Below are 19,025 nucleotides of genomic sequence, written 5' to 3' on the forward strand. Positions count from 1 at the left end.
TCATCAAGTGTTCGCTGCCAATACCAGAGCAACATCAAGTTTTGCCGCTAGTGCTCCTTTTTTCATGGTGAAAACAATTCATCAGATATGGAGGAATCACACAAACAAACGTGCCATTGTTTAGATGAGTAGGTTCACTGCAACTCTTTAGGAGAATTCTTTTACAGAAACCTGATAGAGTTGGCTGATAAAGTCACCGGGAGCATCACTAAAAGCACTCAAAATGTAATCTCAGCAGCTGTTTTCAGTTTCTTTTCTGGCGTATTTAGAGGCTAAACACTTCCATTAAAATGTGTTGCATGTGTAACAGGAGGAAGGATCCACACAGCCGTTGAACCTTTCAGCCAGACCCAAGACAGCCGAGCCTCTCCGCTCCCCAACGTCTCCGACACAGAATCTGTTCGGCACGAACAAAACCAGTCCTACAGGCATGGGCAAAGGCCGCATCCCAAGCCCCATCCCCAACATGGGCCGGAACACGTCTCTCGGTAGGTGACACACACACACATCTGCAGCTCTTATACTTTAGTTTAAAGAAGCGCCACAGCACCGACATGTTCAGTGACTCCCTCACACACTCATGTATTCACATCTGCACTGTACATCCACACAACTGGGCCGGAAAAACAAAAACATCACCCACCCAAACACCTCCCACTCTCCTCCCCGCCACCCACAGACAAACCAAGCAGCGTCGCATGCGCCTGACAGACTGCAGACACCTCAACCCAACGAGGAGACCTGTGTGTGTGTGTTTTGTCTGTGTGTTTGTGTTTTACAGGAGTCCAAAGCCCTGTATTTAGCCCCAATGAAAACCCCAGCAGCGGAAGCAGTGAAACCCAGCACACGTTATTTGGTTTTTAAGAGCTTCCTCACATCATTGTCTGCCCGCGCTAGACCTTTTATGCCCCTACCTCTGCTATCTGTTATTAAGGCCAATCTAAACCCTCTCATTATATCCCCCCCAGAAAACAATTTCACCAGCTCCTCTGGAGTGGCTTTGAGGACGCAACGCTTGTGTTCCCTGCAAAGTTATTTTTTGCCCATTTTAACGGCCACCCAAGCATACAGTGCTTCCTTACTTGTCTGCTAATTAAACGAGGAGGGCAACGGAAACTTTGCATCCCTTTATTTATTTATATCTTATTCTTCAAATGTGCATCGGCTTCAAAAGTGTGAAGCACATAAAAACAAGGGAGGGGGGGGGGGGGTGGCGGTTCTGTCATGTTGTGACACAAGTGGACTAGAAAACAACATTTGGACCTGGTTTTAGATTAGAAATTGGATTTTATGCAGTTGTTTTAAAGTAGTTTATGGGAATTTGGAAAGAGACATGTGGATTTCATTAGTTTGTTTTCAAAGCTTGGTCATGTTGTAAAATTAAAAAGTTCAAAACAAAATTATCTGGAAATCACAGTTTAGAATGTGTAGTGGCTCTGAGAAGTGCAAAACTGGACCATATTTCATGTTTAAGTCTTTTATAATGGAGCCATGCACACGTCCCACAATCAATTCCCCGGTGCTTATTCAGAAATCATGATTTTTTTCTTTCTGTTTTCTTTTCTAAAACAGGAACACAGGCGGTTTGAAAGTTATTAGTCCATTGAATGGTTGTTATCAGTTGTTATCACTGTCATAATTATAGCTAAGAGCACCTTCCCAAACCCAGAAGGCCTGATTTGTGCATCATTACTTATTGTGATGTGTGACAAACAGAAAATATCATAGATTATGCAGGTGACCTCTTGTGGTTGTGTGAATAAGTGCATGCTGATGTTAGGACTCGTCACCTTGGTAAACTAGGAAATGTTTCAATCTGAGAGAAAGTCCTTGTTTTTTGTTCCAAATGAGAAGCTGCTTTTTCAGCACGAAAGAGAAGTAACATGGAGGAATTAGAATAAAATGTGTAAACCACTCATTTGTCCTGTCCTGCCGGTCAGAGTGACATACTGTTTTCTCCTCTCTCTCTCTCTCTCTCTCTCTCTCTCTCTCTCTCTCCTATATTCAGACATACTGTCCAGCCTCAACTCCACGGCGCTCTTGGGAGACCAGGACGCTGTGATGAAGGCCATCCAAGAAGCCAGGAGCATGAGGGAGCAGATCCAGAGGGAGCAGCTCCACCAGCAGCAGCAGTCGGGACACCAGAGTCTGGAGGCCAAACTCTCTGCCCTCAGCAGTATGAGCCTCAACAACGGCAACAAGGTTAGAGGGACAACAGGTCGCATGTGGATGCATATTAGAAAATGCACAGACACACAGACGCCAGAGTCTGAGAATCACATGGTCAAAGGCATATGAGGGAAGGACTGAGATCTACTTATAGAAAGACAGTCACATACATGACATTAAAAACCTAAAGAAAACCAATTCTGTTAACCAACCATAAAGCACTTTACACCAGTCACCACTTTAAGCTCATCTTCTTACGCTGCTAATTACAATATTAGCATAGATTTCACCTTATCAAAGTCCATGTAATATTCTGTCCTAGTCCTCAACACACACACGCACACACACACACACCCGAGCAACTCCTCCTTCCTGCGTCACGTCGTCATTAGTACTTTATTGGCTGAGTGTTCAAGGCTTTCTGCGCAGCTATAGTGCATGAGCCTGAAGAATATTCATGGATGATATTTGGTGTCATTTGGCTCGGGCTGCAGCTCTTGAGAACTTCTCTTTTCTCCTCTCATCTCCACGGCCACCCAGAAGCCAACAGCTTTGAAGAGGGAGCAGCTGGGCCAATGACAAGTGATGGTTTTGGCGTGTTAGTGTGTGTATGTATGTGTGTGTTTGTGTGTGCCTGCCTTGACTGAGTGGGTGTTTTTTTTTTTTTTTTTTTTTGGAGGGGAGATGATGTTAACATTTGTGTGTGTGTGTATAATAGTCCAGCTCTCCACTTGCCTTGGAAGGGGGGGGGGGATCCTGGCCTCTGGGTTTTAGCCCAATTAAAAGGCCTTTCTCAGGGAATTTGCGACCCCCACTTTCTCCACACTCACCTCTTCCCCCTCGCATCTCTTTCCCTTGGGCTGAAGGAGACAGGGTCTTTGTACCAAGAGCTTATATCCAGGGGGAAATCCATATTCCAAAACATCTTCAATCAGTCTGATCAGCCAATCATAGATTCTTGGGATCAGACGTTCGGTAAAATGGGGAACATGATTAGGCCGGCTCTCCTGCGCAATTGATCCCATGTTGCTTGCAAGGATGAGGAGAGGGAGGAGGAGAGGAACTCATGAATATTTTAGGGGTGGAGACTTTGAACCCACCAACCCAAGTAGGTCATGATTGGTGCGCTCCAAGGATAGGCTGTTTTTGAATTTTTTTTGGACTTGTTTGCTCTGCATCTTCTGGAAGAAAACATCCAAAAATCGGGCAAAATATTTCTCTGCTGTACTTATCCTCAGTCCCAAGTTGTTTTTTTTAAATCATAATACTAGTAAACACTGAGAAACTCATAAATATAAATTATACAAGAGCCTATACTAATAAATTGTTTATTGAGATTTAATGTGAGCTGTCTGCTGCAGGTCCAAGTACCAAAAAAAATCTCAGATAAGTTTGTGCTTACAGATTTTTTTTTTTTTTTTTTCTTAATTTGGAAAAAAATCCCAGATTAAGGTGACTGTATATTACAAGGAGAACCCTACGTGCTTCTCAAGCTCTATATTTTCCAACTTTATAAGAACAAAACCAAAGCAATGCAGTAATTTGGTTTATAGCTGCATGCCTCCTAATAAAAAGCTCATTTGGAAAGTCTCAAAGTAATTGTTTCCGGTTCGAGGACGACAGCAGGCCTTGGTGTTTGTTGTCAGTTTGTTATTCGTTACCTAACAACAGCAGCTCAAAGACTCTTTCTCTTAGCTTTAAATACAGAATTTTTTTCATTGGGATGGAGCAGTTTGTGTGTGTGTGCTCAAAGGCTTCGCTCTGTCTTAAACAATTCATGGATGGAACTTGCTGGATACTGAGTGTGTGACTCAGCCGTTCCACCTCGGGAGGCAGCGAGACTCACTCTTTTTCTTTACCTTGGATTTGTGTGTTGTTTTCTGTTCGTCAAATAAATTTGTTACTCAAATCCTCCCCTTAGAAACTTTGAGGCTGTGCCCAAGTCTTTGTATTTTATGACATTGTATTAACACAGAACATTCAGCTTCTTTTGGAGGGAGTGAGGCAACGACTGCTGTAAATGGTATCTTAGTGTAATGTTGAATGTTGAGCTATTTATTGCCCGTGCTACATCGACTCAAAGGGAGTCGCGATGACGTCTGAGCATGTTTGTGTGTGTGTGTGTGTGTATTTCGTTTTCTGTTTGGGTATTTTTGTCCTACAGCATTCATTTCAAGCATAGACGACAGAGACATTTCCCAAAGAGCTGAAAGTGATCCTCTCTCTCTCTCTCTCTCTCTCTGTCTGTGTGTGTGTGTGTGTCCTGGCTCTGCATTGGCCTTGGCCATGTTAATGTCATTATAGCTGGTGTACAGACGAGAGGCCTGGCCAGTTAGTGGCATTGTTGAGTATCACCTTACGCTTACGTTGCTTCCAGCTGGCCTGCGGCTGCCAAAGCTCACTGAAATAGCCACTGTGTATGACTGTGTGCGTGCATTCATGTATGTGTTTGTGAAGTGCGCATAAAAGACTGCACACTTTTGTTTTTCATCTAAACAGCCACAAAACACTCCCTAAGCCCGCCTAACGGAAAACACTGAGTTTTGGAGTGATCGGCATGTCACTCAGCGTACGTTATGTGTAGAAACATCCATGTGCTTCTTCTCATTAAACATGTAGAAACTCATATTCATATTCCCTGCAAAGCACATTTGTCAAAGTAGAAAAATACCACACTGCTTCGAACCATGAGGGACTACCTTTTCCTCTTTCCTTAGGAGGTGATGGCAGACTGAGTGCAGGTAAATCTACAGGTCACATAAGAAGGAACACACATACTTTTTTTTTTTTTTATTGCTCCAAGATCTGTTTTCTCACTTTTCGGGTGATGCTGCCCATGCACACAATCACTCAACAGACAATTCTAAATTGCAAGCATTGAACGATGAGGAATGTTTTGGCATCATTACTGCTACCGTGAGGCTGATGTGCAAATAATCTGTAAAAAGATGTCTCAGCAAGTTTTGCAGAAGCGCTTTTGGAAACTTTGAAGTATGCAAAATAAAAAAGAAACACAAATGAGCTGAAGATCTATTTACAATCAAGAGTTTTAACAAGTGATGTCCTTATCACACAAATCCCACACGTCTCTTTATTAATCATACGTGTGCTTTAAATCAACTGGTATTTTGCTTTTTTCCACACAGTGTGTGAAATGAAGCAGATCTCTTAAGTTTCTGAGTCTTTATTTCACTGTGTCCTGTTGTAGCTGTCTTTTGTCTGCGCTCTGTTTAAGCTGGTCTGCATGCTCTCTGTTGGAGAGTAAGTCTGGAAGGGGAGGAAACGGTTGTATAGACGTTTATATTGGCTCTGCCTGTGCGTTGAGTCTTTTTAGGAAGTGAGTCTGTGAAAGCAGCAGCTCAGATGGCTCCAAGTCTTGATTAAAGGTCGATGAGATGCAGCTTCATTTAAAGCCTGGATGATATACATTATAATAATGTATATTACAAAGCTGTGTCTGGCACCTGCAAATAGACTGTGGAGTGTCTGCTTCTTGTGGGAGCCTGGAGCGGTGGAGGGCTGGTGGAGGAGTGTTAAGTACTATGAATAGGAGGAATGGTGAAAAGAAGAAGGAGGAGGAGGAGGAGGTGCGGGAGAAAAACAGAGCAGGGCTGACTGACAGCTCTATCGGCACACAGTGAAGTCTTGAGAAGGAGAGAGAGAACGAAAGAAGGATGAGAGGAAAAAAAAATACGCAAGTGGAGAGGAGGGGGGGGGCAGAGGAGGCTGCCAAACTTGATTGGTCCGGGAGGAGACAGTAAACGGTTGCGGGTCAGCTGGAGGCAGGCCGTGCTGGCAGTAGGCGAGTTGTAACTGTGGTAATGAGCTCAATACGGTATAGATTTAAAAAAAAAAAAAGATGAAAAAATGTTTGGAGTGTTACCTTAGCAACAGGAGAGAGACGCAAACGCCAAGGAGAAGCGAGACCAAGCAGAACAAAAAGAGTCGGGTGTCTCTTAAATTTAGAAATATACATTCAACACATCATGGAGCTAATGAAAGCAATAGTGTGTTAAAAATACTGCAGCTGCACAGATGAGATTTGTTTATACAGATTAAAAGTAAATCTTCCTTTTTTTCTACAGTTTTTAGATTTATGAAAAAAAATTCTATACGAGTGCTCCAAACAGGCAGCAGTCCAGTTTGAAACCAGCCGGCGCACAAGCCAAACCTTTTTCAATCTTGACTAAACAAAGGAAAGACAGCTCCTTATTGTTTTTTGCCACAAGGACTTTCAAGACGACCAGCAGTCGACCAACCGCAGGGAATAGTTGCACATTTTGACCCAGGTCTGCTGTTAATCTGTAGTTTGGATCATTCCACCTCTATTGATGCTGTCCTGCTCCATTTTCCAAAACCCTAACTCTACTCTGCATCACTTTTCCATTGGTCCCCTCCCATTCACCAGGAATGTTCATACAACTACTTAGAAATGATGCACTATGGGACATCTGACAGCCACAGACAGACGTGTGAAAGCATCGTCACGAGCAGTGACCCAAGCCATCGCTCAGTGCTTAAAGGGAGGTTCTCGGTGGACTTCAGGACTTATTCTTGTCTCTGGACTAGTTTTCCACCCCTCCTCCTCCTCCTCCTCCTCCTTCTTCTTCTTTTGCTTTCTCTATCTCTCCATCCTCCTCCTCCTCTCTTTTCTTTAGTCCTTTGTTAGGCGGTTGCTTCCTGCGGTGAGCATGGCACTGCCCAGGCACATGTTCTGTGGTGGGCCTGATTACAGCCCTGCTGTAGTGCTGACATTGGCCCGCACCGTCTCCTCATCTATAAACACACATGCACACACACACACACACACACACACACGCCGGCCCCTAAGTTCCACCAACTCTGCCAGCGGCTACCGCGGCATGACTTCACCCAGCAACCATTCCTTGCGTCAAACAAAATGCCTCTGTCACCAAAGAAAAGGAGGAGAGCTGAGAGGGAGGGAGGGCTGAAGAAGAAGAAGAGGGGAGGAGGAGGAGGAGTGTGGATGTGCGGTAGCTGTGCGGAGAGTTGCATGTTTTCCACCGCAGTTTGGGAGCGTGGTGGGGTAATTTTAGCTGGAAGGCCCCAAAGCAAGCTGCTTGTAGAAGTTTGTTTTAGGAGCGGAGTGGCAAGCGAGAGGGCAGAATCAGGGAGAGTGATGATGGGAGGCTGGGGAAACTCTGATGATTACAGCCTTGAAGGGGCTGCTATGCTGTGTCTCTTCGTTTGCTGCATTAACAGCTTCACTATTTTTCCTTTGCCAAAAAAAAAAAAAGGAGTAGCAACATAAAGAGCTGTACTTTCCTCTAAGCCAAGCAGTTCATGACCAAAAATCCTTCCTGTGATGCCAGGTCACATGATCCACACATTAAGAACAAAAATGTATACATTTTCTTTGGAGATTGTGTCACATTTCTTCAGTTGTTTTTGCAGCTTGCTTCAAACGTACTGTTTTTATATTGTAGGAGCGGCTTCACTATGAGACACTCAGCCAGCACCTGGGGAAGCTCGGGGAGGACGCTGGGAAAATGGTTCACAGAGTCATTGACCTGACGAGACCCGAAGACCTGGACGGTGAGCACCTTTGTGTAACACACTTTTCTAATTATTTTGTAATTGAAATGTGAATGATTAGCTGATTTTTCAGCAGTAGAATTTAGGTTAGTCACATCCTGTTCAGACAAAAATGATACCGCTGTGCCCCTTTGCCTCTGGAGGCTTGTACTTGCAGGTATTCATGTTGTATTCAGCAAGTACAAATATTTATTGTGCTCCTTGAGAAGCTGCGTGAATATCACCCTCAATGGCTAAACAGAGTCTGAAAAATGTACTTTCATTATTCTTGTGTGTATGTAAATTATCCTCCTTTTATCCACAACTAGTGTTTGTGACACACTCAATTGAAGTATGCAAAGTTTGACTTGTGCTTTCTATTCAATGCAGGACTGTTACTGTGTGTTTAAGTTGCGTTTTCCCACCTGTTTCTCATAAAGCCCTGTTGTTTACAGGGATGAGGAGTTGAGCAGTGCTCATCGTGGTTTAGTTTAGAGTCAGAGGAGTAAACACAGGAGCGCAGGCACCGAGATAATATCAGGCGGAAGTACACTCACTACAGTGTGCACAGTTTATGTGTGTGTGTGGAGGGCATCCCCGCAACATGCTGGTGGACTTTTGTTATACATCCTCTTCCAAGAGGTCATGAAGAAACAAACAGGAAGGGCTCAGTGCATTATAGTGTCAGTGAAGGACATACAGTGAATTTATCTCCTTTGTGTCGCACAGGGAATAATATCACGGAGGCGCGAGTGTTCAGGGAGGCACGCGGCAGGAACAGCAGCGAGCCCCACATCAAGAGGCCCATGAACGCCTTCATGGTCTGGGCCAAAGACGAGAGGAGGAAGATCCTGCAGACCTTCCCCGACATGCACAACTCCAACATCAGCAAGATCCTGGGTGAGATATCTGAGCCAAGAGAATAGTTGAAATGATGAGAGAGAGGGACACACCTGAGGTTTATTTCCATCTCTCCACTGTCTGCCGTGGCTGGATTAAAAAAAAAAAAAAAAAAAACATTTCTCACCAACTTCCTGCTTTTGTACAGGACACATTTGGGGTCTGAATGTATCCTATGCTGAAGGCAGCATTTAGCAAAAGGTTCTCCAATAGACATCGTGAGACACATCAGTCGATGACTGTCTGGCAGTAAATCACACAATAGAAGGGGTGGTAACCATAGAAACCAAAACTCAAATCATGATGTTAACCCTGTACATTTAATCTGTAAAATTAATCATGCAAAACAAAAGTGATCAATGAAAACTCGAGTGTGAAAAGTGTCATGGCACCTGACAACAACACATTTTTCCTGATTTAAAGTCCAACCGCGGCCGTGTTGTTGCTTTTTGGAGCCCTCTTGTCCTCTGGAGTCACATATATGATGCTGAAGGTGCAAAAAGGGAAGTAAAACTGAAGCTTTGTTTTACTTTTACTTTGTCTCCCTGTTTTAGAGCACTTTTATTTTCTTTTAGGTTACGTTTAAAGATGTTTATTTCTGCTGTAAAGTTTTTTAACATGGGACTCTATGGGGATTGACTCACTTTTGGAGTCAGCCCCCAAAGGCAGTGGGTGGAACTGCATTTTTTTGACATTGCTTCGTTTCGCAGCACGTTATGTGACACAGAGCGTGCTCTGTATACACCGTGGTTGCAGTCACTTCTATTCAAACAAATCATTTTTATTACAAACTAAATTACAGTCCAATGCGCACTTCAAGCGTTCGGCGTCCTTCCTCTCGGTTCAAACATGGCGGATTATTTTAAGGTCGTTAATTTACACTGCCACTATACTCTATATTCTACAGTTCACAGAGTTTCTCACCAACAAGCTGTGGACTATCAGAAGGACTAGTGTGTCTTTCAGCCTGGAACACTCCACACACAGAGCTCCACTGTGTCGCCCTGACTAGTGTGATGGATGCATTCAGTTAAAATCCGTGTGGATTCTACCCTCCTCGACACAGATACCCATTCACGCGGTGCTGAGCATAACGGTTGTTCGTGAAATGTTCTTAAGACCTCCACTGTCCAGCCCAGCGTCGGAGTTAGTCTGAGAGCTGCTGCGATGTGAACAAATTACCTTTTTTCTTAGGTGGGTCTGTGTTATTGACTCAAAATCTGTGAATGGGCTCCTATAAAAGGCCGTTTTGTGTTCTGCTTCCTGGATTTATAGGACGAATCGTTTGCTTTGAAAAATCTGCTTATATCTGTGACAGAATTTATTTTTCAAGTGAGATATTTATTATCTTTATTATTAATGAGCCGTTTCAGTGATATTATTTTATTAGACGTGCTGTTTAAGGCTGAGTATGAATAGTGGGATCTTCTTGGCAGGAAGCTCTACAAATACATTTCTGGCCTCGCTGACATTGACAAGAACAAAAAGCAGAGTTGTGTTTGTGTATATGTGACTGTATGTGTACAATGCACATCTTTCCAACATAATAACACAGCTGGCCTTTGCGGAGTGGGTGGGTGGCAGGTTTAGGAAAAAAAAAAAAACCTCCTCTGTGTTTCCTGTGTCACAAAAGTACAAGAAGAGTTTGTGATAAACCTTGATAAACAGTGAAGCGAGGCAGAGTGTGTATAATCAGTTGTCAAAGTGCTTCACAGATGTGCTGCATTCCTGCAGTAATGGGCCTATCCACTTGTTCAGAAGGTCCTCTTACCGGGGAAAATAAGAAGTACACAATGTATCATTCTTCCTGAGCCAAGAGAGGGAGTAGAGTGTAATCCACTCTTGATTTTAAACAGCCTTCTTGGTTGGAGACTCAATGGTGTCTGTTCACATGAAGATGTCCAACCTTTAGAAACCACCAGAAATGTCAAAGCTGAGGTTTTTTTTTGTGTGTGACTGAATAATGTACATCAGAGATGATAGTAGAGACCTGCATTATCAGATCCCAGATTTTGATCTCATACGTGCTTCTTCACTGTCATTGAAGCAGATAAAATGGTTTTTATCACCATTGTGGCCTCGCTCCCACCACCAGGTCACACATGGGCACATCGTCAGGGTCCGACTGGCGTCACGCGTGTGAAGGTGAAGGTAGCGCTCTGGTGTCGGCTGGAGTTCTTTTTAGTGCCAGGAACGAGTTCTAAAACCAGCAAAAGCATTTTAGTTCTACTGGTTCCATCATCCCAAACTATTAAAACCTCCATGAGGATCTTTAGTTTCTACAGGCCTTGGATGGATACTCGATCCATCCCTCCACCACCTAGGAAAGAGTTTGTTGCAGTCTTTGGCCAACTTTTCAGAACAGCAGGGTCTTCTCTGGGCAAGTGCTGCCAAACGCGTGCCGACGATGAATCCATGAGTTCATCCACCCCTTAATGTTCTTTCACTCCCTGTAAGGTTGCAAACGCAGACTAAAATATCAATAATTTCCTCCAGGCTCTCGCTGGAAAGCCATGACCAACCAGGAGAAGCAGCCGTACTACGAGGAGCAGGCCCGCCTGAGCAAGATCCACTTGGAGAAATACCCCAACTACAAGTACAAGCCTCGGCCCAAGAGGACCTGCATCATCGACGGCAAGAAGCTGCGCATCGGGGAGTACAAACAGTTGATGCGCTCAAGACGTCAGGAGATGAGGCAGTTCTTTGTGGGGTGAGTATGTTGGAGATCTGCCTGTAAATACTTCAATGCGTCACTGCGTTATATGTGTGTACGATCCTACATATACTTCTTAACAGGGATCAGTTTGCATTGACAGGTACGAGCCGTGGGCCTCCTAAGCCTTGGATCACAGACAGGCTTTGAGTCATTTACTTTGCATCTGTGATCGTTTAATTCCATAAACACACACACTTCCTGCCAGTCACCTTGACCGAATACGTGCAGGCAAACAAAGAATTGCCTAGATAAAGGATAGAGCTTCAATATGCATCGCAGAGATGGATTTCTCTTTTGTTTCATGGAGGAGTTTTGGGGGAAATCATTCAAATATTTCAAAAGCAATTTTGCACTTTATGTGAGATCTTGTGTCTCAGTGCGAATAGAGGAGAAATAGTCTTTACTGCATCCATTTACTTGAGGTTTGTGGAGTGACCATCGGGGGTTTATGGACCCTTGATGAAAGATCTGGAACCTCGTGCGGTTCTATCTGCAAAACCTTTTGCTGAGGAGCATTAGGAGTCAGTGCTGCGAGGGGAAAAACAGTGGCATTGTCCTAATAGGAACCAGTCGTGGACGTGTTTAAAGCCATCACAGTGGCCTGTGCCTGAGATGGATTTACCAGAGGCCACAGCTTTGAATAGGAGTGATTTTTAATAGCTTGTCATTTATTAAATTAGGACAATGCTGGGCGCTTGCGGGCAGCGAAATTGGACACAGACAGACATAGTGGAATATGAAATGTAAGCAGATGTTTGAGAAGGGAATGAGGCCGAGGCAGACGTCACAGGCTGAATGCCACATTTACTGTGTGTGGTCAAGTACATGTAAAAAAGCTCAGATTCTCCAGGCCTGGACTTTCAATTAAATCAAACAGCTACCAGGAGCCAGTACAACAACCAGCTCCTGGCACATTCCACATAACAAAACCAGTGTTGTTTTAAAGTGCTTAATGTGAAAATGAGTCTGTCAGAGCATACGGCGGTAATTGTTTCAGGAGACAGAGGAGGGAAAACTGTTAGGTGAGAAAACTGACATTTTCCTGCTGTTTGTGACTCATTGGAGGAGCCAGAGGGCCCGTTTGAATGATGTGCGTCGTTCAGCCTCATTCTTAGCAGGTCATTTAGCCGACGCTGCTGTAAACTCAGGCAGGTACAGCTCCGTGTTGGGACACGCTTGGCCAGATGAGAAGCGTCGCCATTTCACTGAAGTGCGTCCAGAATTAACATTTCGTTCAAAGCAGGATAATGGATTATTTAAAGTGTTTAATTGATGGATCCTTGATTAAATATGGAACAAGCATACATAACAGCAGTTCATATGTGATGTTCATAGCTGTGTTAGAGCTGCTAGCGTTGCATCTATCTGTATGTCTTACATTTTTTTTCTTTTCTCTCTTGCCTCTCAGGCCTCAACCACCGATGTCTTTGGGCAACAGCCCGGGTGGCGTTGGAGTATACCCGGGAGCCATAACCATGGCAACAGCTACACCATCCCCACACCTGACCTCAGACTGCTCCAGCAACTCAGCCAGCCCTGAACCCGCCATCCCTGTCATTCAGAGCACCTACGTGGTGAAGCCGGAGCCCGGCATCGGCGGAGGCAGCAACGGCAGCGGGGCCTTGGACCCCGCCAACGGAGACGACGACATGGACATGTACGACGACTACGAGGACGAGCCCAAGTCAGACTATAGCAGCGACCACGAGACGCGGGAGGCCGTCAGCGCCAACTGAGTCTGCTCAGGGTGTCAGGTGTAAAAAAAAAAAAATAAAAATAAATTTAAAAAAAAGAAGAAAAACAACTCCCGTTATTCTCAGAGACACTTCTTAAAATCACAGAGACCTTCAGGCAGACTTTCAGGACATGTTGTATCATGCAGTGAGCACGCCCCAACAGGAATTATTACCATGCTCAGAAAGTTCTCGGACAGTATCTTGATGGATGAAGAAGAGAGCCGATGGGGACAACGTGACCCTAAAAAACAATCACTCAGACATCCAGCTGACGGCGAACTTCAGTTTGACAATCTTAACAGGAGCGAGTTTGACGAGGGAGCGAGTGAGAGAGATGAGCGACGAACACATTGCTGTGTGGTTTGTAAAGAGCATGCATGGATTTTTGAAGCATTAGGAATTGGTCTTCAACAGCTATTTGGTCTTAAATATTTAAGGAGTGATTTAGTTTTTATCTTTATGTATTTACTTTTTGTGTTTTGTTTCTTTTTTTTTTTTTGTTCTATAGACTTTTTTCTGACAGGTCACTGCCTGTACAAACTCTGGACTGTCGGAACTTGAAATTTGGAAAGTTTTTAATATAAATCCTAGCTCTTGTAATCTTATAGTCTTACTTTTGTTTCTTACGAATACAGTGCTACATCTTCTTTTTTCTGGCAAACTGCTTACATTACATAACTGTTAAGAGTTTTTTTTTATTTTTAAATATCCCAGCTCAGGTATGATGTGCCAGCTTGTGAATGTGTTTTGTTTTTTTTTTCATACACACGAGTGGTAGGATTTTTCAGTCTGTCAATGAAATAAAGGGAGTAAAATCCCTATATCATTATTATTATTATTATTATTATTATTATTATTATTATTATTATTACCCTATCATTGTACAGATTTTTTTCAAATGTGCCAAACATTCACATTCACTCGGGATGTTGTAGTCTTAATTTCAAATGCTGCAAAAAAGTCTTATACAATCAGACCCCCACACCACCCCCCCCCCCACCCGCCGCTTCCTGGCCCAATCACAGGCAGAGCTCAGGGAGGATATGTTTTCATCACACTCGCTCAGTCACACATTCTGGCAGCCCCTCTGAGGGGAGCAGCATCGAAGGCGCCTGTTCTTCTAATTCCACAGCATCGGTGCTTTCATAAGACCACATTACCCATAGTTCCTTGAGGCAGAACCCTTATGTAGTGCAGCGTTTTGATTCTGTCCCTTTAAATCAGGCAACAGGTAGAGATTTTTTTTTTTCAGCTTAATTTCAATTCAGTGGTCTGTCTGCACTTAACATCAGAGGAAAGCTGCTGCCCCACGACCCTACTGTAGGAAGAGAGATGCTCAAATCCAGGATCCCTTTACTGTATTGTGTTTTCACATTGGTACGAAAATGTTACTATTTTTATTAGTGTGTTCATTTTTAAATGTCTTCTTAGCATCATGTGGGAAAGATACGCCAAACAAGAGTATATATAGTTGCAAAAAAAAATGGGTTTAATAGGTCTGTTATTTCAACAGGTACCTTTTTTCTACTTTGCATGTATATTTTTGAAGATGAGTAAATTATTATGAGAAGAATAGAGAGGGGGGGGAGGTGCATATTTCTCAGTCAGCCTCTCAGTAACAACCACCACCCCTCGTCAGAGCACACAAGTTTTTCCACGGTCTGAAGCGAGATGTTCCCGTATTGGTGTCGAGGCAGCCGGGCGGTCAGCGGCACGCTGAGCGCACAAGCTTTTTTCCTCTGTTTTACTCAGATGTCACATTCTTTCTCTGAAGACACACCGTATTTTTTTTACTTTCTTTCTTTCTTCTCTTGCAATTTCTGCAAATTTTTTTAAATATGTTTCCATTTTCAAAGACCTGTGACCTCGGGTGGTTTCTAGGTGGCTTCTGTTTTAGCTGCTTCGTGCGTCTTCTGACTCCAAAATTTCTCTTCACACGACCACATCTGGCAGTTTTTTTTTTTTTTTTACTCTGATAGGCTTCACAAGCTGGGATTAAACGTCAATTTATTTTTGCTTTGCATCACAGAAAAAAAAAAAAGCCTCATGCATAGTGTCATACACATCCTAAGCACTGGATATAAATTCTATGTTTATTTTATTATTATTATTTTTTAGTATTGACTAATGTGAAGTTGTTGTTTGATTTTTAAACATGCTAAATTAGGACCGTCAAAAGTCATCATGTTTTTTGGAGCCTCGTACAAACCAGGCACCGGTAAAATTACCTTTTCTTTGGAGACATTTCATTATTTAAGCAAATTTTTGTCGCCGCAGTTCTAGTGCCGCCTAAAGGGGGGGGGGGGGGGTAGGGGTGGGAAGGGGGTTGTGGGGGTCACATCACCTCTGACCTCTTTCAAAAAAAGGTAACCTCATGCTCTTGTCAGTTGTGAGCTGCAGAGGCAGAACACACGTTTTTTTTTTTCTTCCTGGTCGCACACACATTTTTGTGATGAGTATTGTATTTGAAATTCAATTGTGCGTTTTAACATTTCATTGTATTTATTAGCCAGCTTTGGCTCTAAAAAGTGTCAGTACAACTTGGTGAGAAAGACAATCAAAAAAAATATATCAATAAAAAACAGTAAAGACTTGAGATTTTTCTTACACATCTGTGACTTCCTCATTGCTTTTTCAAGTGTTTCTCTAAAGTGTTTACTCACAAACCCTATTGTGTTTCTGCGTGTGTGTGTGTGAAAACATTGTGCACAAGTTACAGGTGGCGCTGCATGAATTTGTGTTTCCATTACTCTGAAAAAGTGCTCTCACTTTCCAGGGATCTAATAATTTCCAACACAAGGCGTTCTGTTTCCGAAGTCGTGCTATTCCACTCCGTCTTTATATTTTGGTGGCCCATTACAGTAAATGTGGCCTATTGTTCCATTGTGTGTGTGTGTGTGAGGTAACGCCACACATTCTGACTGTGCTGTGGTGTATACGCCACGGCGCCGGTGCTCGCTGCAGCCAATCCCAGCATTTCAGAGAGAGAAACAGAGAGCGCAGCCATATGCAGCCACATCATAAATCTAATTGTAATTCCCAAATCAACTGTAGCGTCACCCTGCGAGGGGCGCCGGCGAGTTTGTCACACACTTCTTTGTGAGTACTGTGTGTGTGTGTGTGTGTGCTGTGCTATAGCCTTTCGTTGGGAGGGGTGTTTGAAATCATACTTGTGCTGCTGCCATGCTAATCTCGTTAAATAAGTCATCATAATTTACATTTCCTTTTCCCTTTATGCAGGATGAACGTTTAGCTGTTTGCAACTTGACAGATTATTTTGTGTGTCTGTGTTGGCGCGTTGCTTTATGCACAACTTTCAGCACCTCAACAAAGTGCAGTGTAGTTAATCACATGACAAGTTTCACAGCCATCCTAATACCTACAACATATATTTACTGTATATGTATATATATATGTACAGACTTCCATTTACCCTTGAATGGAAACTGACGCAATCCTCAGTTTCCATTCAGTTTTGCCAGTTGTTAAAGCAGCTGGATGTAAAGAGATTCATGCTCAGAGTAGCAGAATAGCTACGCTGACTTCATAATAATATCCAAGATTCTGTGCAAACTTGTGTCTGTCTACCCACATAGGTGCATCGCACGGTGGCCCTGAAGGTCAAAACAAAACCAAATTTTAGATAATGGAAAGGGTAGGGACAACACTGCTTGTTTCTGATTGGACAGACCACGATAGTGTGACATCATTTCCTGTTTCTGCTCAGCTGTGTCCGTGCATGAGTTTTTAAACCGCGTTGGAAAGAATGGAGGACGAGATGGCGTTAAAACAGGAATATTTTGCAAGAGAACGAGCATATAATGTCATTCTTGATATGCTTTCAACCCATCAGGACATTAGCTCATCTCTTGGAACCCTGAAAGCGCAGTTTTCTGTTCTGTTTCTGTCAAAGCGCATCACAGCGTCTACACTTCAGCGTAACTGACCATTCACAGAGCGTCGTTTATTGACTGCCAGCGAAACAACCAATCACATCAGCTTATATTTTAGCACGTGTACTGTCCAGTCAGAAACAAGACATGTTGTTGTTCGTACCCTTTTTCTGTAATCTGACATGTCATGGTGTTTTGACCTTCAGGGCCACCGTAGCATCTCCTGTTGTCTTTCTGTTAAAGGAACCTGTGAGATGCTGACGTTTGTGTTCATTCATATCACTGCTACAGTCACAGCAGCTGGTTCTTGAGCTTTTGTTTTGAAATACTCACATTTGTGCTGGTTAACATGGAGGTCAGTGGGGACTGACAGCCTCAAGTGGCCACCTGAAGAACTGCACTAAACGTTGCTTTGTTCTCCTCGGCTATAAAATAAATTTGCAGCAATTCTTTGTAAATGGAAACTCAGTCAAGGTTGAAAGAAAAGAAAAAACGTCAAAACCTGGTTACCGTGGCAATTGTTCCTTGAGGGGAGAAAAGTCTAAAGTGAGGAGTGATGGCGCAGACTTTAAATTTACTGTACCTTCCTTGGAGTGTGTGTGGGGATGATGAGACATAATAACATGCTTTCTTCATGAAAGCCTGATCTTAGATGTGCCCTTAAGGCAAATTCACTTTTTGATTTTTAAAAACCATCTTGAAGACTAGAGAGAACCACATCCTTTCTGTTTTCCCCCCCCTCCTCCTCCTCCTCCTCCTCCTCACCAATCGGGCATTTAGATCAAGAGAATTATAAATTGTTATTACAAAGGAGGAGCCCCCTTCAGACGTGTTGGAGAGGCTCTTTCAGAGAGGCATCAAAGCCACCCTGTTTATGATCACGGAGGCTCCACTACTCATTAAAGCACACAGAATGGTCATGGTGCTGCAGCACGCTACCGTCCTCTTTGAGCTTATGATGCTTAATCATTCAAATGCTTTTGATTCAAAAGAGGACTAATTGACCCTCGCACTTCCGCTGAGTTGATCGGGTTTCACAATGAGCACCGTCTGTGTGATGTTACAGGTAAAAAGTCGTCTGGAAGTCTGCATTTGATCGGGAGGGAAAGTTTTTGTGTCTTCATCACGAGGCAGCTTTTGACCTGGACGTGGATCGCTCACTCATTTTTTTTTAAATACAAACTATAAATAGACACTTATCATTATGTAATTATTATAAAAAAAAGTTTCAAGAGCACCTAAGCCAAGATATGCAGCAGCACAATTAAGATGAATATGTCAGATTAGATGGGGATTGTGTCAGATTTGTTTTTTATTGTGGTAGAATCACAAAAAAAGCATCAATAATTACCAATTATCAATAACAGAAATGCCTCCAAGTCATTTATTAACTTTTTAATGGTGATAATGGCAACCAATGTAGCAAGTAGTTTAAAGTATATAGTAAAAACTATGAACAGAGCTTCTGTGACGTCACCCATTTGTTTCTGAAGAGCTGTTTTGAGGCTTGGTGGGAGGCTCCGGGACGCTCTGACGGCCGCCATGTTGGTAGCGTCACGTCCGCCAAAACTCCAAATATGGACAAAGAGGGGGAGCACGAGCGGAGTTTAGGGGGGCGGGCGATCGTGGAAGCAGGAAACTCACGCTGTGATACGTCAACTGTCTGTCTCTTAAGCAGCAACGCCCATAATTATGTGTAATTTTAAGTCCGAATATAATTATATTATAATTGACACTAGAAGAGAATTTATCATTTGAGACCAGAATGGTTTTTCGTACCAGGCTGTAAACATGTTCATTTCTGCTGTGAAGTCCATTTTATCATGGGAGTCTATGGGAAATGACTCGCTTCTGGAGCCAGCCCCCAGCGGTTGCGGCGTGAACTACACGTTTTGAGCCCTGAAGGCTGCCGCTTGATCAAAGCACGAGGCAAACGGAGTTGGAAGTGGCGCTGAGAGGGGGCAGCAACGAGCCTGCGGCCATCCAGTCTGCCGGAAATTCACAAGTAGAAGAAGAAGAAGAATAAGAAGGAGCAGGAAGTAAAGTTCAAAGTCATGGCTGAAGCAGCTAATAAAC

The 19,025-nt window shown here is 43.3% G+C and overlaps 1 protein-coding gene across 7 annotated transcripts in view; it reads left to right on the top strand.

Moving 5' to 3' along the window:
• LOC114452344 (transcription factor SOX-6-like) overlaps nucleotides 1–15,033 on the top strand; it is an 89,597-nt gene extending 74,564 nt beyond the window's left edge. For 5 of the 7 annotated variants that reach the window (XM_028431618.1, XM_028431612.1, XM_028431615.1 and 2 more), the window contains 6 exons: nucleotides 311–488; nucleotides 2,009–2,202; nucleotides 7,617–7,725; nucleotides 8,434–8,604; nucleotides 11,101–11,314; nucleotides 12,729–13,056. In XM_028431618.1, coding sequence (XP_028287419.1) covers nucleotides 311–488; nucleotides 2,009–2,202; nucleotides 7,617–7,725; nucleotides 8,434–8,604; nucleotides 11,101–11,314; nucleotides 12,729–13,056 — 1,194 coding nt within the window. Of the gene's footprint in view, nucleotides 1–310; nucleotides 489–2,008; nucleotides 2,203–7,616; nucleotides 7,726–8,433; nucleotides 8,605–11,100; nucleotides 11,315–12,728 lie in introns of all 7 variants that reach the window. The other 2 variants (XM_028431617.1, XM_028431616.1) reach the window with 2 other exon arrangements.
• Nucleotides 15,034–19,025: the final 3,992 nt, after the last annotated feature.

This window comes from Parambassis ranga, chromosome 19, assembly GCF_900634625.1.
Source record: "Parambassis ranga chromosome 19, fParRan2.1, whole genome shotgun sequence".
Classification (NCBI taxonomy): domain Eukaryota; kingdom Metazoa; phylum Chordata; class Actinopteri; family Ambassidae; genus Parambassis; species Parambassis ranga.